A 22,015-nucleotide genomic window follows, 5' to 3' on the forward strand; every position below is an offset into this window, starting at 1 on the left:
ACTTCTTACAGAACTGTGCTTGGGGAAACTCCACTTGTTGAGTGCCACTGAAGGCATATTTTGCTAAACTGCTGCTCCAGGTATTTTGTTTGGAAAATCTATCACAGTAGGGCACAGCTGTTTATTGGATGAGCAGAAAAGAAAGATATGCTTGTGGCAACCAGAAAGTTTTAAGGTCTTTCAAGTTGTATAAAATGGACCTGCAGAAACATTAAGTGTTCTCAGGATGCAAAGTTGGAGCTGAAATGTGATATCAAACCAGTTGCAAAAAGTGTACAGCAGCCATCTCTTGAGGTCAAACCTGGTACCCAGATATGCAACAAAGCTCAGGACACATAGCTTGTTGGCCTTGTTCCATACCGTCGCATAATCTGATCATGTGTGAATTTCACAAAAGATTCATATTGTTCTGGAGAACTAGGTGCTGTGAGTGCAGAGGAGTGAGGTTGACTTTCCGAAGCACAAGCTTCACTCTGATTAAGAACAACTTCTAAATGTCTCCACCTCTGATAACGACTACATTCTTGCTTTATGTTCTGAAAAATTTGCTCCGGGGTTGGAAGGCGCCGCTCGCCGCCGGGCGGGGCGGACTGCTGCAGAGTCGGCGGTGGGGTCAGCGTCTGAAGCGAAGGCGGCGGCGGCTCGGCGTCCGGGGGCCTGAGGCCCGGAGTGGGGCCGGGCAGAGGGGCGCAGCGCCGCCGCTTCGGGGACCCGGGGCTCAGCAGCGCCTCCTCGAACTCCATGGGCCGCTTCAGCGTCGCCCCGCACGCCATGCCGCCAACTGGCCAGGAACCGGGAGCGGACGCGACGATAACTGCGGCCCAAGCGCCGGCTCCTCAACGGGGCTCGCAAGCCGAGCCGGCTCCAATGGCCTTTTTTTTTTTTTTTTTTTTTTTAGTTAGAGTCTCATTCTGTCACCCAGGCTGGAGTATAGTGGCACAGTAATGGCCACCACATCCTGCTGGGGTCAGGTAATCCCTTCGCCTCAGCCTTCCAAGTAGCTAGAAGTACAGGCACGTGCCACCATGCTCAGCTAATTTTTTGATTTATTGTAGAGATGAGGTCTTGCCAAGTTGCCCAGGCTGGTCTGGAACCCGTGGGCTCAGGCAATCCTTTCAACTCGGCCTCCCATAGTGCTGGGATTACAGGCGTGAGTCACTACGCCTGGCAGGTAGGGAGTTTTAAAGAGAATTCAAGACAGTGAAGCTTCCCTAAACAAGTGTTGACTAGCACTGTCAGTATAAGGCCTTGACTAAAAACACTCTCAGCTCAGGAGTGACTCAGATGCACCCATCAGTCTATGGACCAACTCGGGTCCCGCCCATACTTTGCTGTGAGTCTCCGGGCTTCGAGGTGGCTGTGTCCTTGCTCCCACCTCATGTGACTTGTCCTCGCTGACAGCTGCCCACAGCGCTTCCCTGAGTTGGCAGTAAACCCAGATGCTATTGTCACAAAAGCCACACAGCGGGAACTGTCTGTGCTCCTCTGTTTAAATTTACACTCATCTACCAAACTGAAGTGTCTTCTGGACAAAGGCCTTTGTAAAGATAAATTATTGAGAAAGACTTCTAGTTGTCTATTTTCTTCAAAATCACTGTCAAATAAAAAGGAATACAATCAAAATAGCTGTCAGGTTAAACACATTACTTTCTCATAGCAGCATATTCTGTAAGATATTCAGGTTTTTTGTTTTTAATGTAGTAAAAAAATTTTTTTAATGTGTATACTTTATAATTAAATCACATGCTGAAGCGCTGCTTTCTGTCAAAAGAACTAGTTTTGTACATCATGTGAATTGTTCTTCCAGCACCAGTGAAACAGACGCCATAACCTTCCAAAGAAGTGCCTTTATTTATTTACAGGGCTTAGGAAAGGAAAAAAAGCTCTAGAAAAAGGAAATTTCAAAATAGGTTTTCAGCAGGGCCCCAGGTAGAGTGCATAGTTTCGGTAAGATCAGGCTGGAGTCACTTCCAGGTGGTGAGGACAGTCCTCCCCGCGTCTCTCGACCGGCCTGCCTTGGGTCCCAGTGATTGGCCTGGGCGGCCTCTCAGCTCTCGGTCAGCCCCATCACCCTGGGCCAGTTCCTCATCATACCTAGAGACAGAACAGCCAGGACCACGGTGAGTTCTTGTGCAGAGATAACCTGCAATGCCACCAGGCTGCTTCGTGGCAGATAGGATGTCCCCAGAGAAGCAGCCTGACTGGCCCTGGCTCTTCCTTCCCCGACCTGTGCCTGGCTGCTGCCAGCCTGTCACCAGGTGGTTTTGGCAGCCCAGCAAACACTACCTATGAATACAATCTTGCTGGTACTATGGACAGTCCTCCCCGACCCCTCCCGGAAACTGACGTTTTACACAGGCCACCAGATCAAACCTGGGAACGACCCCAAAAGAAACATGAATGAGATGACACTGAGTCAGCCCTGAGTGGAGATGGAGAGAAAGCATGTCTGGAAACACCATACAGCATCTGCAGAGCAGGGGTGATTAATCTGATTTCAGATGGCGAGCGGGGGTGTGAGTGGCCTGCTAGGAGGGTCCAGGACAGACAGAGGCCCTGCAGTTGACACTCGTTTGCACGAGCCTCCACCAGCCTGACCTACGCTATCCCTCTCATTTCCTTTAATCGCCTATTTCCCAATTAACATTCACATATTGACAGAGCCAGTACAGAGGCACGGATGCGGGAACCACAGCCTGGACTTCTGCGGCGGGAAGAGCTGGACAGGAGCCTCAGATGCTCTGCCATGGCATCTGCGCCAGTCCCTGGCTTCTTGCAGTGGCAAGGGCCTTTCTCTCCAGGGGACCCGAGGGCAGTGAAACGCTGCAGTCCAGGTTGCAGGCTCTGGCATGGAGCAGGCTCCCGTGAATGGGGCCGCCCACCCAAGGTGATTCCACTTCACCCTCACAGTTCAGATAGCAACGTCAGGCAAGCACTTCACGTCAGGGGAACTGGGGTTCAGAGGCTTGCTCAGTATCCCAGTCCCAGCAGCCAGTACATGGTATAGGCAGGTTCAACCTGGGACTCCTGATTCCTAATTTGGAGATCCTCGCCTTGCAGAGTCGAGAGGTGTGAAAGGCATTTCTGTCCCGTTACAGCATGTCCATAGCTGTGATCTGCTGGCCTTCCCGACTGAGGTCCCTCAGCTACATGTGGACATTTACATCAAACACACAGGTACTCAGAGGTTTGGTTATATGGCATGAGCCAAATGCTCATTTAGCTGATTCCTGGAAAAGGGTGGCTCTGTCATAAGTTTACTTCTAGAATCAGAATCTGCAGTTTGCATGCTTGTGGGTCGGACACTGCTGAGATTGAATAGGAGGGAAGGGAGAATAGGAGGGAGGGAAGCTGGCTCACTGTCACCCACAGAGCAGACACTAGGGGATCCACTCTGTGCGGGGGTGGGGATGTCGAGATAACAACATGTAGACCTGGCTCATGAAGGAGAGACATGGCCACAGTCCCCATAATACAACGAAGTAGGGCAGAGGGCACTGCAGGACACTGGAGGTTCTGCCTGGGGGCTCCTCCAGGAAGTCTCCCTGGTCCCTTTCCACGGGGCCAGACGCCCACAACCCAGGGCTGCTAGAGCCCTGGACTCCCCGCCACATCTGTTATCGCTCTACTGCCTGTGCTGTGTCTGCATAGCTGACTGAGGGGCTGGAGGACCACCTGTCTGGCTCATGGCTGCCCTCAGCAGCTTGCCCAAGGGCAGGGAGGATGAGCATCTGCTGAATGAATGGAGAAAAGGACCACACTTGGTGACTGGCTTGACTGAGCATTTGTGCTGGTCTGTGCAGCTTTAAAAAAACAAAACACGTGCCAGGCTCGGTGGCTCAGCCTGTAATCCCGTGCCTTTGGGAGGCTGAGGTGAGTGGATTGCCTGAGCCCGCGGGTTCCAGACCCACCTGGGCAGGCAAGACCTCATCTCTACAATAAAATCAAAAAATTAGCCGGGCGTGGTAGCGCACGCCTGTAATTCCAGCTACTCGGAAGGCTGAGGCGGAAGAATCGCCAGCAGGTCGAGGCTGCGGTGGCCGGGAGCGGCCAACTGCACTCCAGTCTGGGTGACAGAGTGAGACTCCAACTCAAAAAAACAAAAAACAAAAAACAAAACATGGCTGGCTGCGGTGGCTCAACCTGTAATCCCAACACTTTGGGAGGCCGAGGTGACAGGACTGCCTGAGTCCAGGGGTTCAAGATCAGCCTGGACAATTTGGTGAGACTTTGTCTCTACAATAAGTCACAAAAACTAGCTGGGCATGGCGGCATGCATCTGTAGTTCCAGCTACTTGAAAGGCTGAGGTGGAGGGATTGCTTAAGCTCAGCAGGTTGAGGCTGCGGCGGCCGTGAGCATGCCTCTGCACTCCAGCCTGGGTGACAAGAGTGAGACACCAACCCAAAAAACAACAACAAAAAAAACATAGAACTGAGCATTTGGCAAGCAGCTGGCAGCCAGGATGGGCTGCTCTCGGGGATGGTCTGGCCACTTATGGAGCTAATGCAGAGGAGGGTCAGAGACAAGATGGTTCCTGTTCAGGCAGACTTTTCTTCTGGGTTTTGACAGCAGAATCTATTCCTGGTAGGGAACAGCATTTTCTGAAAGGTTACAAAAGCATAGCCAGCAATTCAGAACTGGACCCTGGAGGTAGCAGATGCAAAGTGCCAGGCCTGTGCTGCCAAAGCCAGGGTGGCAATCTGGGGGAGCAGCTACAGCACTTGTTTCTGGGAACAGGAGCACAGTGTGACCTCAGCCACGTGAATGTGCACCGCCAGCTTCCTCTGCTTTATGGTGGGACGTGCGGAAGGGTTGCTGTAGCACAGAATGAAACACAGAGTGCCTGGCATGGGACACAGACAGGGCAGCACTCCTCGGGTGTCAGTGCCCTCCCCAGTCAGCACCACCCTTACTGCTGCAAGAGGCCACACCTGAAGACAAAAGCGGGGCACTTAACTTCGATAGATAATGGGAAGCATTAGGGCAAGTGAGCCCTGAAAAGAAGAGTTCAGGGACTGTCAGCTCTGTACTAGAGCCTTCTGATGCTTGGGGAGGGGTCACTTTGTTGTCTCTTCAACTAAAAGCAGTCAGGCTTCTGATCTCTGCTTCCTTTTTTTTTTTTTGGTGGAGATGTTGCCTCACTATGGTGCACAGGCTGGTCTCCAACTCCTGGCCTCAAGCAATCCTCCTGCCTCAGCCTCCCAAACTGCTACAGGTGTAAGCCACCACACCCAGCCCTGATCTCTGCTTCTTAACCTGGGGATGAAGTGTATGGCCTACTCCTTTAGGGAGGCCACAGGCCGGACTGGGCAGAGGCCCCACACACTCCCCAAAAGCCAGACTCCCCGCCACCCTCAGCTGGGTCGAAGGGGGACCTACAAAGGCCCTCATGTTCGCAGCAAGCCTCCCCTCACAGGCCCCACCCTTGCACATCCCCCATAGCCCCCCACTGCAAGCGCCATCAGGACAAAGCTCTGAGGCCCCTATGGCAGTTGACACCCACCATCCTCATACTGTCCTTCACCTCCCATGCTGCCAACCCCAAGCTGCTCTGGACACGCACCAGTCTGACCCCATCCCCAAGCTTTCTCTCTGTGCACTCCAGAACGCTCCACCCTTCAGGGCAGTCTCCACGCCCTGCACCTTGTCCTGGAGGTCTGCTTCACTTTCCTGCTCTAAAAGACTCCTGGCTTTCCTGGAAGAAGCCACCTCCCCTGCAGTCCCTTCATGGTTGTCTTCCCTCCTACCCATCACGCCCCTGGGCTGAAGGGGCCCTCCTCTCTAAAATCTCTCAGCTCCTTCCAAGCCAGGTCAGAACAGTTAGTTACTCCCGTTCAACTGCTTATGCCGTCACCTCTAATCCTCCAGGTCATGTTTGCAGTTCCTTGGAGATTCAGGCTGCTGGTTCATGGTTGCCGGCAGTGGCGATGACCAAACAGATGAGACCCCCAATTCCCTGACTTGCGGTGACCTTGTCCCACACAACCTCCCCAAAGGCATCCCGACCTGTCACCCCTGGGGTGGTCTCCATCACTAGCCCTCACTCTCTGACCCCATCCCTTCCTCTCCCAGCTTACTTCTAGTGCTAGACTCCAGCAACTCTCTTCCCCACTGGGACCGTCCCTGGCCCCGCCTTCTCCCCTCCCCACTGACCTCACTGCCCTCTCCTCCCCTCCCCAGCACTCCCCTGCCTTCTCTCTCGACATCCTCCTATCCTGGTCATCCCAAGCCTCTGCCAACTCTGCACCTAGCTTGGCAGCTGACCACGGCTGGAGAGAACAGTCACCCTCAGTGACTGCTTGGCCCTGAAGTTCATGACCGCCACCCCTAAAGGCCCCTAGGCTGCCTGGAAGCCCTGCATGGTTCCCCTCTGAACCCACCTTCCTCTCCTCCTCCCTGTCTGAGGCTATGAGCTGCCGCACACGCACATCAGCCACAGCAGAGGTAGCAGGTGGCTAAGCGTGGGCTCCAGAGTCCGGGGCCTGTGTTCAAATCCTCCCCTCCGCAGTGCCTGGAATCTGAGGTCTCTGTGTGTGTATGGATTTTACTAAATATTTCTTCCTTTGCTTTTCTAAAATGTTCAACTGAATGCACATTTACTTTGACAGAAGAAAAATCGTGAGCCTAACACCTGCTCCTTCGGCCTTTTAGTGCTGTTCATCTTCCTGTATTCTTTGCTCTCACCCCCACCACCCAGTATCCACGCTGACAACATGATGTGTGTCCTTCCATGCTTCCCTGCTCATCCACTCTCGTGGAAACCACCACACAGACAACACATGGACACACAGACTGGCTTAGGCAGCACTTGTTTTACTAGGATTACAGTCTACACCCTTTTCTGCAAGTTGTTTTCCCACTCAACCTCCCAGGCGCCACAGCATAGTTCTTCTAGGTCGTTCTTTCTCATGGCCACCTAGTAGTCCATGGTATCAATGAACCATACTTTGTTCAACCACTGCCCTCCTGTTGGGCTCTCACTTTGTTCCTTCTTTTGTCACTATAAACATGCCACATAACTGCTCTGAGCCTTTGTTTTTGCATCTGTGAAATGGAGCTAATAGGGGAGGGAAGGAGGGGAAATGGTGGATGCAGGGCATAAGACAACACAAAGGGTACCTGGTCTACTACCAGGGGGAATGGGGGCCAGCTGGAAGCCCAAACTTCACCTGCATGCAGCCTACTAATACAGCTAATCCTCACTTGTACCCCACACCTTTATTACAACAACAGCAACAAAGAAATGGAGCTAATACTTCTGCCAGCCTCATTAGGTGGCTGGGGAAAGAAACGTGCTCATGTGTGTAAAACACTCAGCAGTTTCTGGCATGTGGTAAGCCCTCAAAGTTTAGTTATTATTATCATTTTTTTCCTTCCCATCCTGTAAAACAGATCATATTATCCCCATTTCAAGACAGACAAACAGGTTGAAACAGTTACAGTAAGCTCCTCACCGTCACCCAGCTCTGCATACTGGAGCCAGGGTATGAGCCCAGGTGACCTGTGAGCGACAAGCACTCTATGTACCCTGCTCTGAGGTGTCCCAGCAGCCAACAGGGTGCCGGTCATGTGGCAAGTACTTCATGAATATTTACCAAACAGGAGAATAGCCGGTACAGTGGCTCACGCCCATAATCCCAACACTTTGGGATGCTGAGGTGGGAGGATCGCTTGATCCAGAAAGTTCAAGACCAGTTTGGGTAACAAAGCAAAACCTCATTTCTACAAGAAAAAAAATTAGTGGGTGTGGTGGTGCACAGCTGTAGTCCCAGCTACTCGGGAGGCTGAGGCAGAAGGATTGCCTGAGCCCAAGAGGTTGAGGCTGTGGTGAGCTGTGATCATGTCACTGCACTTCAACTTGCATAAAAGAATAAGGCCCTGGCTCAAAAAAAAAAAAAAAAAAGCAGGAAAATAGACAAAGTTTACTTTAGCACCCAAACTGCTTTCCTGCTGTAACATGATCTATCCCATAATGTCATTAATAAATGGACACTCTGCCTAAATAAGGCGAGTCCACACATACACAGAAAATCTAAACTGGACCCTGGCCCCCGTCACTCTGAAACACAGAAGGACAAGTGCATGGTCATAGGCAAACTTACAGAATTTCATAATTGCCAAGAACTTCCTTTGGAGGTGACTTGTTCCACTTGCAGTCTGGGATTTCACCATTCGGGACGGCAATATTGAGGGTATCATTGATCAGGTTATACTTGAGGATGCGATCGTTGGCGGTGCTGGAGGTAAGAGATGGGGACGCATTAACCTGCGAGAGGAAAAACACATTCTTCACTTGCACCATGGGCTCTCCGGTAATAAAAGTGAGCCTGGCCGAAGAACAGGCTGGCCACCACACATGGCAGGTAAAGATGTTTTCATTTAATACTGTCATTATCTAACACCTTCAGAGCTCCTTGTATAGGAAGCATTTGTGATCCATTTTCATTAGCTGTTTGATGAAAGATAAGTTATACTTAAAGACAGGATTCGAACTCAGATCTACAAATCAGTTATTGCACAAATAAAAATGTGGGGGTCAGCATACAACACAACACAAGCATAATTTCAGTGTCCACCTGTGATTTCATTTCAGTGATCAGCCCTGTCCTATAGACCAAGAGCCACTCAGAGGTTTGCTAGAATCAGTGAGCCAAAGGACCCTGACTAAGCAGCAGTGTGGGTTTAGGGAAAAGGTGATGGGCTCCTTTTTTGCTGAGAGAGTAGTACCTCACCAATAAAGCAATTCTGACTCCAATCAGAAGCCCATCCAGCACATGGAAAGTGAGTGCCATAGGCCTCTGAGAAGCTAAGCAATGTCACAAAATCCACAGATGAAAACGCAGACATTCACTTCACTCCATGGGGAATCCCACAGGCTCCAGTCACTACCTATTCACTCGTATTTTAGGCACAGTTCCAATGACACTGGTCAGCTGTTTCAGGTCATGGGCGATTAGAGGTAGCAAGTTTACAAGTTGTTCAGGTTTCTCCCAGTTAGACCATCTCTTTGTGCTGTTAGCAGGACATTTAGTGTGTACAGTGCCAAAGAATTGTATAGACCAGCTAGGCATGGTGGTTCACGCCTGTAATCCCAGGACTTTGGGAGGCAGAGGCAAGAGGATTGCCTGAGCCTAGGGGTTTGAGACCAGCCAGGGCAAACTGGCGAGACCTCGTCTCTACAATAAATCAAAAAAGTAGCCAGGTGTGGTGGCGCTCGCCTGTGGTTCTAGCTACTTAGAAGGCTGAGGTAGAAGGATCACCTGAGCCCAGCAGATCGAGGCTGCAGTGGCCGTGAGCATGTCACTGCACTCCAACCTGAGTGATAGTGAGACTCCAACAACAAAAAAAAGAATTGTACAGACCTCACTGCCCTTAAAATTACCACTGTAGTATATCATAATACTATCATTCTTATTTTTATTTTTTAATTGTTTTTGAGTTGGAGTGTCACTCTGTCGCCCAGGCTGGAGTGCAGTGGCATGCACACTCATGGCCACCCCAGAGTCAACCTGCTGGGCTCAGAAGATCCTTCCACTTCAGCCTTCCAAGTAGCCAGAACTACAGGCGTGCGCTATCACGCTTGGCTAATTTTTGATTTATTGTAGAGATGAGGTCTCGCCAAGTTGCCTGGATTGGTCTCAAACCCACGGGCTCAGGCAATCCACTGTCCTCAGCCTCCCAAAGTGCTGGGATTACAGGCTGAGCCACTGAGCCCGGCCTGTGATTCTTATTATGAATGTACAAAGATTAGGAATTGTTATTATATTAAGAAGCAATGTTCACAATTAAGATCCTAGCTCATCATGGAAAGCCTGATTTCCATTCAAGTTACTGTTTTAAGATGGAAGACAAGGAAATATAAATATTGTGTATCTACTCCCCCTCACACACGTAGCTTTGACAGCATGACAAGTTCATTCCCTAGAAAACAGCACTATAGAACCAACCCTCTCTCTGATAACCTGACTCTTCCAGTAGTTTCCTGCAGGGGATTCCCACTGACTTTCCCTACAGGCCACTCCTTCCAACTTGCTATTGGAGACTGGCTCAAAAGGTGACGAAGCTGAAGGGCCTGAGCCCTCCACTTCCAAATGAGCTTGGTGGGAAGACACACAGGGAGAGGAACAACAGAACTGGAACACCTCCATTCTGACAGCATGTCTCTGTGTCCTTTCAGAGGCCGGAAGCTCCTCCTGCTGGCTTCAGACCAACTGCCAGGTAACCACGGCAAGGGTGGTCTGAAGTCTGGGCCACACTCAGTCTGGGCCACACTCAGTCTGGGCCAGTCTTCAACACTCACTGTGAAGAGATAGCATCAGCCAGACTCAGTACCAGGAAGAGTCACTGTCAGACAGACAGCTGCCACTACGTTCCCTCTCTCCTTGCAAGAGACAGACGAATCTATTTCCAGTCTTTGGCAGCGTGCTAAGAACATTTCTCATTTCGGTTCAGTATGCCACCTTCGGCCAGGGGCCCCTGAAGTTGTGAGCTCCTTTCCTGGGGGCTGGGGCATTAAGGACACCACGCTCATGTGAAGACAGACCACAGCTCCCTCTGTGGGCAGGGCTCTTGGGAGCTGGGAGATCTGGAAATGAGCCTCTACTCCAGCCATCAGCAAAACGTCCAGCCTGAACATCCATCGCCAGTCTTCCCGCCTGGCCTGAAAAACATCTGCCTGGGAAACTGCTGAGCCCAGTTCAGGGCAGAAGCATGTGGGGTGGCAGGAGGGCGACTGCGGCACGGCCAGGCGCAGTGCACACATAGTTACCTCAATAAGCCAGGGCTTCAGCTTGTCGTCGATGATGATGTCGTAGCCATAGCATTCAAAGCAGTGCTTGTCACTGTTCATCACCGGCTAAAGAGAGAGTGACCAACAGGTTACACGGCCAGGGTCACAGGGCACAGCAAGGACCATCACCTTGGAGACCTGCGGGACCCTCCCCCAAGTTGTGACTTCCTAAGTCCAGGGGTCCACTCCCCACCCCAAAGGTTTCCTTCTCTCCTTCCCTTTCTCAGCCCATGGTGCTCAGGCACTGAACACTTCCCTCAGTCTGACAGAGGGAACTGATGAACCCTCACTGGTGTCTCCACACCTCATTCATCAGAGCCTGATGACCTACAGTGAACACCTCCATCGGCGTGAGACTGTCTTCAGGGTGGACACACGTCTAGCTCCAAACCCAGGAACCTGCAGTAAAGGCCTGTGTAGCCTTAACACAGACAAACACAACCACCCACCAGGCTGTCTGTCACCCGTCCCAGCCCCAGAGGAGTCCAGGTGCCAGATTTTTTTGAGTAGGAGTCTCACTCTGTTGCCCAGGCCACAGGGCAGTAGCACACTCACAGCCACCACAACCTTGACCTGCTGGGCTCAGGCGATCCTTCCACCTCAGCTTTCTGTTGGGAGCCAACATCTATAGCTACATGGCTGAGGCCTGTAAAGGCCCATCTGGAAGATCGCCTCTGACATAGGATATCAGTTATACCTATGGTATTGGCATGTGATTAGTGACCAGTGAGCATATATGGCGGTAAAACTTATAAGTAAATCTCAATACACCTGATGGAAAGTGCATAGCAGAATTATTTCTCTCTGTCTTTCTAAGTTTTACTTCTTTCTAGATATTTTTTAACTTCTATTTCCTGGTAGACTGGGTAGTCAGCTCTTGTTCCTGAAAGCTGTTTCCCCTAGGGCTAAGATTAGAAACTAAATTACCATGATAGTTTTGTCGCCCTGCCCCTAGCCAGGTAGAACGTTTTCTTTTGTTTCGTTAATTACCGAAACTCTGTCTGCTTCAGCCCATGGCTGCCATCTTGGCAGCCCTGCATTTCCTTGTTCAAGAGTGTGACAGCTACTATTTGATTTTTAGAGTAGACTTGTTAGGATAAAATATATACATATACACTCATAGTTGCGTAAATCTATGCTTGCTGTTTTGTTTCCTTTTGCTACATTATTCAAGTGTAATAGTTACTATACGATTTATAAAAGAATTAACGATAAGATATTAGCTTAATAGGATATAGCATAGTATTAAAGTCCAATAACTAGATCATATGAAAATTAAAGTTTAGACATATGAAACATATGAATTATAGTAAAGTTTGGTAGTTTAAGAATAAGTTTTAACTGAGTTATAAGGCATTACGTTAAATCATAATAGGATAATAGTATAACTGACAGTTAAGTCATTTAACTAAACTTATAGATTATAGTATAGTGTTAAGTTGATAATATTAATTGTTAAAAATATTGGGAGTCAGTGAACTTGGATTGAACCTAGAGTTAACTCAGGAAAGTTTTTTGTATTAATCAGGGTATAGAGCAAAGAGTATAATATGAATGATTCATTGAACATTATGGAAAACACTTTGAACGATTTGTATTGAAATTGTGCACCTGTGACCTTAATGTAAGCACGGCAGGCATCATGGAATTCGAATTGTTTGCTTGGAAATTGCAGCTCTCGTGGTGGTCTTGTGATGCATAGTTTGTAAAGCACGAAACTTGTATGCCCCCAGTGAGTGATTATCACACTGCTGGAGGGTATAGAAAATGGTATATAAGTTGGAAAAGGTTTGAATAAAATCGGCTCCAGTCCTGATCAGACTGTTCCCGGAAGAACTGCCTCCGAGGGGTCTTCTCGCTGTCCAGATTCTCTGGTGCGGGTCCTAACCCACCCTTGGTCAGTGCTGGTCACCGACAGCTTTCCAAGTAGCTGGAATCAAAGGTGTGCACCACCATGCCTGGCTAATTTTTTGATTTACTGTGGAGATGAAGTCTCGCCAAGCTGTCCAGGCTAGTCTAGTCTTGAACCCCTGGACTCAGGCAATCCTCTCGCCTCCGCCTCCCAAAGTGCTAGGATTACAGGTGTGAGCCACCACACCCAACTGGGTGCCAGATTTTTTTTTTTGTTGGGGTCTCCTTCCGTCATCTAGGCTGGAGTGCAGTGGCACACTCATGGTCACCACAGCCTCAACCTGCTGGACTCAGGTCATCCTTCCAGCTCAGCTTTCCAAGTAGCTGGAACTACAGTCACGCACCACCATGCCCGGCTAATTTTTTTATTTATTGTAGAGATGAGGTCTCACCAAGTTGCCCAGCCTGGTCTCAAACCCATGGGCTCAGGCAATCCTCTCACCTCTACCTCCCAAAGTGCTGGGATTATAGACTGAGCTACCATGCCCAGCCAGGGTGCTGAATTTTAAACCTCTGTTCCTGGTGACAAAAGTTAACTTGTTTGCATACCATTTTTGAATTTCCTTTGTGAGTTCCAATTTCACTCCAACTAGATACATCTTAGATAAACTATTCTTCAGATGCATAAAAACACCAGCTGTTGCTTACAATGCAGATTCCTGGGCCCTCCCCAGCCTGCCTGGATTCAACCTCCAGGAGTGAGCCTGCAGTCAGTTCTACATGCTCCCCCGAGTCCTGTGCACCCACAGCCACTTGCGCAGTTGGACACTCCTTGAAGGAGAGTCTGGGCAGCCTTATAATAGACACTCACTCCCTACTCACCGAGGAAGGAAAGCAAAGCTCTGATGGGTTGGTTCCTCATGGAATTACATTTCCACTAGGAGCCTGGCATCCTAATTCCAGCCAGCACCCAGAGACCACTGTCCCAGGAAGTGTCTATAGACAGGTAGCTGCTAACCCATCTGTCACTCCCCAAACTCTGCTCTGTATCCACTCCCAAGCAGGCTGCAACCCTCAACCCAGGTCGTAGCTCTTAGCTTCTCCGTCCAGGCCCACACTCTGGGTCTGGGTTCTCCTATGTGGTGGAGGAGCCCATCAACCCGTCCTGCACCAGACCTCTCTCACGTATGTTTCCTTGTCTGTCCTGCCCTAGCTTCTCTGAAGACAACATACTTGGTAAAAACCAGGTGATGAAATATGCACTAAATGAATAAAAGGTGAATAAGTAAACCCTGTTCCAAAGACCCACAGAACCTTAGAAATCTAACAGTTTTTCAGTTCAGGAAACTGAGGCCCAAGATGAAACACTATAATCCTAGTACTAGCCGGGCTCAGTGGCTCAGCCTATAATCCCACACCTTGGGAGGCTGAGGTGAATGGATTGCCTCAGTCCATGGGTTCGAGACCCACCTGGGCAACTTGGTGAGACCTCATCTCTACAATAAATCAAAAAATTAGCCGGGCGTGGTAGTGCACACCTGTAATTCCAGCTACTTGGAGGCTGAGGCAGAAGGATCACCGGAGGCCAGCAGGTTGAGTCTGCAGTGGCCAGGAGCGGCCACTGCACTCCAATCTGGGCAACAGAGTGAGACTCCAACTCAAAAAAAAATAATAATAATAATAATCCCAGTACTTTGGGAGGCTGAGGTGAGAAGACTGCCTGAGCCCACGGGCTCGAGGCTAGTATGGGCAACTTGGTGAGACCTCATCTCTACAATAAATCAAAACAATTAGCCGGGAATGGTGGCGCGTGCCTGTAGTTCCAGGTACTTGGAAGGCTGAGGTGGAAGGATCACCTGAGCCCAGTAGGTCGAGGCTGTAGTGGCTGTCAGTGTGCCACTGCACTCCAGCCTGGGTGAGAGAGCAAGATTCCAACTCAAAAAAAAAAAAAAAGAAGCACTTGCCAGGCTGGGTGCATTGGGTCCAGCCTATAATCCCAGCACTTTGGGAGGCCAAGGTGAGAGGACTGCCTGAGTCCACAGCCTGGGTAACTTGGCGAGACCTCATCTCTACAATAAAAAAATAAAAAATTTAGCCAGGTGTGGTAGCATGTGTCTGTAGTTCTGATTACTTGGAAGGCTGAGGTGGAAGGATCATCTGAATCCAGCAGGTCGACGCTGGGATAACTATGAGTGTGCCTGGGCAACAGAGTGAGACTCCTATTCAAAAAAAAAAAAAAAGAAAAGAAAAAAGAAAAAGCACTTGCTAATGAGGTAAACTATATGAAAAGAGGTTTTCTTCTTGATTAAGCAGCTAGCCTTTTCTCAAAGCCCTGCCAATCCAGGGGAGACTAAAATGGGCTAGAGAGTGAAAGGGCTGGTTTTACCAAGCACTTGGTTCACAACATCACATGTTGGCAGGTTGACAGCATTTAACTCTTCCCAATCGTTATATGAATCTCTGCCAAACACTGTTCATATAGCCAACCCATGACACTGGTGTCATGGCCCCAGTTTCACAGATGAGGCATTTGAGGCTTGGAAAGGGTGGATGCTTGAGCATGTCGGAATGTGGTGGAAAGCATCGGAAAGCGTCCAGAACTGCACGCTTGTGATCTGTCACCTGAGCCACCACTGTGCAAGAAAGCTTCAACAGGACAAGAGGAGCTCCAGCAATGAACTAGATGCTAAGTTTTTCTCTGTCAGATCTTCACTGTAAGCCAAACACACGAAATGAACACATCCACAATGCTTGTGGAGCACTTCAAAAGCAGGGGGAGCTTCACTCAGAGCACAGAACGTCAAGGCACTCACCAGACATCACCTCTTTCTGTCTTTAATTTTCTTTACTTAGTTGGTTCAAGGAAAACTTTCACATTCAGGGAGGCTCAATATAAGCTGGCTTATTTAAAAGTAAAAACGGGAGAGTAGGCTAGTCTTCCACAGAGAAGATTCCATGTAAATATTTCACACACATTCAGCTCGCTGCCAAATCCGTATCACAAGTTCTCTAGAACAGCAATTCCCACACTGACTCTGTAGAATAAAGGTTTTTCATAGCCCTTCGCCTTCAATGTGGGGGATGCATCCTGCAGTCTGACCATTTTGCTCTTTTACTTGGTGGCAATTCGTTAAGCTTTTTTTTTTTTTTTTTGAGTCAGGGTCTCACTCTGTGACCCAGGCTAGAGTGTAGTGGCATGATCACAGCTCACTGCAGTCTCAACCGCCTGGCCTCAAGCAATCCTCCTGCCTCTTTTCTGGAATAGGTAAAGACTACAGGCTAGTGCCACCATGCCCAGCTAATTTTTTAATTTTTTTGTATAGACTATTGCTATGTTGCTTAGGTTGGTCTCGAATTCCTGGACTCAAGCAATCCTCCTTCGTCGACCTCCCAAACTGCTGGGATTACAGACATGAGCCACTGCACCCAGTCTTTTAAAGTTTTTAAAGCATCTTTATTAAACGAATGGGAAGTACCCTGCCTCCCCCCCCCCAACACACACATTGACTCTGGGGACCCACATTTGAGTGCATGAGTCTATCAGAAGCCACTTCAATAGGCAGAATGACAGACAATGCCTGTCCTCAGACAGACTATGAGATCCATTGGAGAGCCTCAGGCTCCTGGGATTGGCCTCTGCAGAGCAGGTCTAGTTGCTTACCCACCCTCCCTCACAGGTGAGATGGGAGGATTCGTGGGTTTCAGGCCAGAAGCCTGTCCCTCTACCTCCTGCTTTAAAACTATCAAACAAACAGCTGGGCACAGTGGCTCATGCCCGTACTCTCAGCACTGTGAGAGATAGATGCAAGAGGATTGCTTGAGCCTAGAAGTTTGAGACCTAAAAAACAAAAAAATTAGCCAGGTGTGGTGATATGCACCTATAGGCCCAGCTACTAGGCAGGCTGAGGCAGAAGGATCACCTGAGCCCAGGAGATCAAGGCTGTGGTGAGCTGGGATCATGCCACTGCACTCAAGCCTGGGCAACAAAGTGTGACTCTGACTCAGAAAAAAAACAATAAATAAAACAAACACAAATTGCAAATCAGCAAATATTAGATGTGAGGGTAAAAAAAAAAATAAGGGCCAGGCTCGGTGGCTCAGTCTGTAATACCAGCACTTTGGGAGGCCAAGGTGAGTGGATTGCCTGAGCCTGCGGGTTAGAGACCAACCTGGGCAACCTGGAGACCTCATCTCTACAATCAATAAAAAATTACGTGGGTGTGGTAGTGCACACCTGTAGTTCTGGCTACTTGGAAGGCTGAGGCGGAAGAATTGCCTGAGCCCAGCAGGTAGACGCTGGGGTGGCCATGAGCGTGCCACTGCACTCCAGCCTGGGAGAGACAGAGTGAGACTCCAACTCAAAAAAAAGGATATTTCTAGCCCTAAATATCTATAAAATAGCAAAGTCAAGATGCCTAAAATAAGGAGGCTGCTGAAAGTTCATCTCCAAAATATCAGTCTACGTCAAAACATTGTCAATTTAGTGGGCCTAAAAGGAGTTGACAATGTGACAGGGACTCTGCCCTTCTGCAGAGGGTCCAGGACCTGTGGCTCTACCAGAGAGGCTGGTCCACTCACGCTGGTGGCACCTGGCTGGAAGCGGAACCCTCTCCCTTACCAAAACTACTTTGACGTCTGGCAGACACATAGGCAGTGGGAACGTGAAAACAGGTATTCTTTTTTTATTTTATTTTATTGTAGAGATAAGGTCTCACCAAGTTGCCCGGGCGGGTCTCGAACCCACGGGCTCAAGCAATCCACTCAACTCAGCCTCCCAAAGCGCTGGGATTACAGGCTGAGCCATTGAGCCTGGCTAAAACGGGTATTCTTAATAAAAAGAACAACAGGTACCTCCACTCCCCAACACCTCCAAGGACCGGCTCTCCCTGAGTCTGAGACTCCTCCCACCCCGTGGCTGGCACTCACCGCCACAGCCTTCAGCGACTGCACGATGATCCAGTGGATCTCATCAAACAGCTTGCTGGTCACCTCCCTGCCGCGGGTGCTCTCCAGGTAGAGCCGCAGGTTGCTCACCGTCCACTTGCCCCCATGGATGTGGTTGTAGTCCTCCTGGAGATGGGAAAGGAGGTGGGCCCCCTCAGGCTATGCATCCCAGAGGAATCCAATCTCTTGCTCCTTTGTTCCTACAACAATTCTGGGGTGACTCCTAGGTGTGGGGCAGGCATCCAGTAACAAGGCATACGGGACCCCGCCCCACAGAGAGCTGGGCCCATTATGTGCACATTTTTTAAGCACTCAGCTCCCTAATATTCTCATAATTTCTCATTTATGCCTTCCAGCACATGCTGTGGAGTGTTGCTCAGATCCCCTCCCAGATCAATGCACTCATTCTTCCAGTGGAGGCCCTACATGGGAGTTGCCCTTGACTAAAGAGAGCTGCCCAGTAGAGCCAAACCCTTGCACTAGGGCAGTAGCACCCCATGGCGGGCTGATGTCAGGGTGTCAGTCCCTGCCTCCCCTGGGACAGCTCTGCAGAGCCAGCCCAGCTCCCTGGTGCCCCCGAAAGGCCTGGGGCCTCCCTGCAGCAACATCGCAGGTCATTCCCTCCCCGCAACCACCGGCACAGTCCTGCCGCCCTCCCTCACAGGTGTTGCCCTGACACTGGGTCCTAATAAACCTACTGCACGCTGACCTGTGCCTCCGAGTCTCTTTCCTGGGGAGAACCTAAGACACATCTGTGCCACGCTCTACAGCTTAAAAGTACCACACAAGTCATTCTCTAACAACCTCACTAAGTCACCATTATCCCATTTCACAGGGAAGAAGACCGGGGCTCAAAGTATATAGACAGTTACAAAACTGGTATTTCTTTTTTTTTTCTTTTGAGTTGGAGTCTCACTCTGTTGCCCAGGCTAGAGTGCAGTGGCATGCTCACGGCCACCACAGCTTTGACTTGCTGGGCTTAGGGGAGCCTTTCAAGTAGTTATAACCACAGGAGCATACCACCACGTTCAGCTAATTTTTTAATTTACTATAGAGACGAGGTCTTGCCGTGTTGCTCAGGCTGGTCTTGAACCCTTGAACTCAGGCAATCCTCTTGCCTCCACCTCCCAAAGTTCTGGGATTACAGGCATGAGCCACCATGCCAGGCTGGGATTTCATTTTCTAAGTATAAATTGAAAACTGTGAACAAAAACAAAGCCAGCCTACTAATGAACAAACACCACTGAGTCAAAGGGGATAAAAACATAGAATTAATTATGTTTTTTTTAAAAGATAGGAGATAATAAATTCCCTTTATCCATCAGTTTGTGTTAAAACACCTTAAAAGATGATGTACCCAAGCTTGTTCACCTAAAATGGACTCTTAAAAAGCTCAGTATTTGTATGCTTAGAAAGAACTATGAGAAGTTACAGGAAAAGCTAGGCTAACTGTCCAATACCTCTCTTTTTTTTCTGAGTTGGAGTCTCACTCTGTTGCCCCGACTGGAGTGCAGTGGCCGCTCCCAGCCACCACAGCCTCAACCTGCTGGGCTCCGGCGATCCTTCCGCCTCAGCCTTCAAAGTAGCTGGAACTACAGGTGCATGCTACCACACCCGGCTAATTTTTTGATTTATTGTAGAGATGAGGTCTCGCCAAGTTGCCCAGGTGGGTCTCGAATCCGTGGGCTCAGGCAATCCACTCACCTCAGCCTCCCAAGGTGCGGGATTACAGGCTGAGCCACCGAGCCCGGCTCCAATACCTCTCTTGTTCCAGTCATAGACTCCTTTACTCTCAAGAAAAGTTCATGTTCACCTTTTTTAGAAAAAGTTAGTGACTACAGTTTCAATTTTGCCAAATGGAAAGAGTTCTAGAGATGGATGGTGGTGATGGTTGTATAACATTATGAATGTGCTTAGTGCCACAGAACTGTACACTTTTAAATGGTTAAAAGGCTCAGAAGATGGGAGGATCACTTGAGGACAAGAGTTTGAGACCACCAGCCTGGGCAACATAATGAGATCTTGTCTCTACAAAAAATTTAAAAATTAGCTAGGTGTGGTAGCATGCACCTGTAGCCCTAGCTACTCAGGAAGCGGAGACAGGGAGACAGCTTGAAGCCAGGAGTTGGAGACTGCAGTGAGTTATGATCACACCACTGCACTTCAGCCTAGATGACAGAGCAAAGCCTCATCTTAAAAAAAAAATGATTAAAATGATAAATTTACTGCCAAGGCTCACATCTATAATCCCAGCACTTTGGGAGGTAGAGGCAAGAGGACTGCCTGAGTCCAGGGGTTTAAGACTAGCCCGGGCAACCTAGTGAGGCCTTATTTCTACAATAAATAAAAAAATTAGCTGGGCGTGGTAGCACACGCCTGTGGTTCCAGCTACATGGAAGTATGCGGTAGAAGGATCCCCTGAGTCCAGGACGTCAAGGTTGCAGTAGCCACAAGTGTACCACTGCACTCCAGCCCAGGCAACAGAGTAAGACTCTGACTCAAATAAAATAAAACAAAATAAAATGGTAAATTTTATGTTATATATAATTTTAAAAGATAAAAGTTCCAGAAACATAAAGTATACATAGCAAAACGCCATGCTACACATGCGTAGGTATAAAAAACAAGTAACTGTCTTGTATTTTTTTGGTCTGTAGGAACATTATTTTATCAATTACCTCAAAACATTTTGCCAACTCATCTGCAAACCCTGCACGTTTCAGGACACACCGCTGCCCTTTCCTTCCTCTTGCCTGCATGTTACCCTTGTCCTCTGCTGCCAGGAAGCCCTCACCACCCTGCAGCAGTCAGGATCAATCCACCTGCTCATGGGCCCCCCATGCCTATATTCCATCATTGCACCGAGCCTCCCACCCCACCCTCTTGTCACAGTCACCTGCACCACTGCCTCCCCTGCTGGCCTCCAGGGCTCCAGCTGACAGGAGTGTAGCCCATCAGCCTCACCAGGAGAAGGGACTGCTCTATAACATCCCAGCATTCAAAGTGACAGCCATTCATTCAATTCTAAAATGGAACCATGTGAAGCTTTCACTCAAGGTTAAAGGGGAGGCTTCTCAGAGAAAGCATTTTCTCCCATTAAAAGGCATAGCATTTACAGACAGACTGCGTGAACAGCACGGCTGCTTCTCATGCCTTATGGAGATGCCAAGCTAAAATGCTGCCTTTGCTCATTCCTCCTGGGGATTTTAAAAATGGTTTGTTTCCTGTTGATAGAAATAAGTGACCCAGCTGACTGGTCTCCCGAGAAGGCCTCTTCCAACTTCATTCTGGCACCTTCAGATCAAGGAGGCTTGGCAAGCCATGATACCGTGCATGGTCATCAGGGTGGATCTGTGGCGGTCATTGCCATCTCCTGCCCCACAGTCACTACTATACTAAGAATGCTACCTGTCTACGAAGATTCTGATGTCATTGCTCAACCTTCACAAAAGACTGATGGCTCTGTGCTGTGTCACCTGCAAGATCATTTTCCCAACTCTTATTAACAAGGTTCTGGTCAAACCCTTCTTCTTGTTCTACCCTTTAAAAACTGTACACTGACACTCACTTGGTGTGCTCTTGGGAAGCCCTGAGGGGTAGGTGAGCTGGGCCAGGCTCATGGGGAAGCCATTCAGACTTAGTGGACAATGGGCATCATCATCCCAGGACCAGCAAGGTGAATCTAAGTTCCCAGTGGCAGATATAAGGCCTGGGGTTAGAGGCTTGCCCAAGTCACACAGAGGTGAGCAATGGATATAGGATGGAGACTAGCCTGGCCTGTCCAAACTCTTCAGTTAGATTTACACCAATACTTACTCTTTCTCCTCAAATTACAAAAAAGATTAGGGCATTCCAGACTTTCATCCAAGCAAGATTCAAACAGAAGAGTATTTCATACAGAAAAGAGGGCAGATTAGAGCCCCAGACCTGAACAGAGCCCACAAAGTCTGTGTGTCCACCCTCAATGGCCTCCCCCACGCCCTCAGTCCACTGCTCTCATGCCAGGGGCTCCAGCCACCCTGACTGGCTTCAGCTCCTGCAATGCTCCTTCATGCCATGGGGTCTTGGCATATGCCGTACCCTCTACTAGAGTTCATTCCCTAACTCACCCAGGTCTCTGGATGATCCTGGCCTGTTCTTCAGATCTCAAGCACCACTTCTGCGGGGAAGGCTTCTCTGACCACTGCACTAGGGGAGTCCTTTGTTCTGTGCTCTTCTACATGCAGGTTCCTTACTTTCAAAGCATGTAGTTCAGGATTTTTTAGTTGGCATCTCTCTGTCACCCACACTGTAATGCAGTGGCACAATCACAGCTTATCACAGTCTTGACCTCCTGAGCTCAGGCTAACCCCCTTCCTCAGCTTACTGAGTAGCTGGGACTACAGGTGTGCATCACCACACCTGGCTTTTTTTTTTTTTTTTTTGTAGAG

The 22,015-nt window shown here is 49.2% G+C and overlaps 2 protein-coding genes across 4 annotated transcripts in view; both read right to left on the bottom strand.

The window, feature by feature from the left end:
- Positions 1 to 110: 110 nt before the first annotated feature.
- On the bottom strand, positions 111 to 866 carry LOC103265799 (akirin-1-like). The gene has a single exon (XM_008063454.2). It carries the CDS (start codon positions 771 to 773, stop codon positions 327 to 329), a length of 447 nt encoding a protein of 148 aa, XP_008061645.1. The 5' UTR covers positions 774 to 866; the 3' UTR covers positions 111 to 326.
- A 961-nt stretch (positions 867 to 1,827) lies between these two features.
- TTLL1 (tubulin tyrosine ligase like 1) overlaps positions 1,828 to 22,015 on the bottom strand; it is a 43,639-nt gene continuing 23,451 nt past the window's right edge. For all 3 annotated transcript variants that reach the window (XM_008063455.2, XM_008063456.2, XM_008063457.1), the window contains 4 exons: positions 17,568 to 17,711; positions 10,770 to 10,856; positions 8,104 to 8,267; positions 1,828 to 2,094 (listed from right to left, as the gene is read on the bottom strand). In XM_008063455.2, the coding sequence (XP_008061646.1) occupies positions 1,965 to 2,094; positions 8,104 to 8,267; positions 10,770 to 10,856; positions 17,568 to 17,711 (525 nt within the window). In that variant the 3' untranslated portion in view covers positions 1,828 to 1,964. The remainder of the gene's footprint in view (positions 2,095 to 8,103; positions 8,268 to 10,769; positions 10,857 to 17,567; positions 17,712 to 22,015) is intronic.

Source organism: Carlito syrichta, unplaced genomic scaffold (assembly GCF_000164805.1).
Source record: "Carlito syrichta isolate Samal-C Ts95f unplaced genomic scaffold, Tarsius_syrichta-2.0.1 Scaffold306853, whole genome shotgun sequence".
NCBI classification, from domain to species: domain Eukaryota; kingdom Metazoa; phylum Chordata; class Mammalia; order Primates; family Tarsiidae; genus Carlito; species Carlito syrichta.

Bases quoted from the DNA above. Each gene is read 5' to 3' on its own strand.
- LOC103265799 (XM_008063454.2), bottom strand. From the start codon at position 773: ATGGCGTGCGGGGCGACGCTGAAGCGGCCCATGGAGTTCGAGGAGGCG.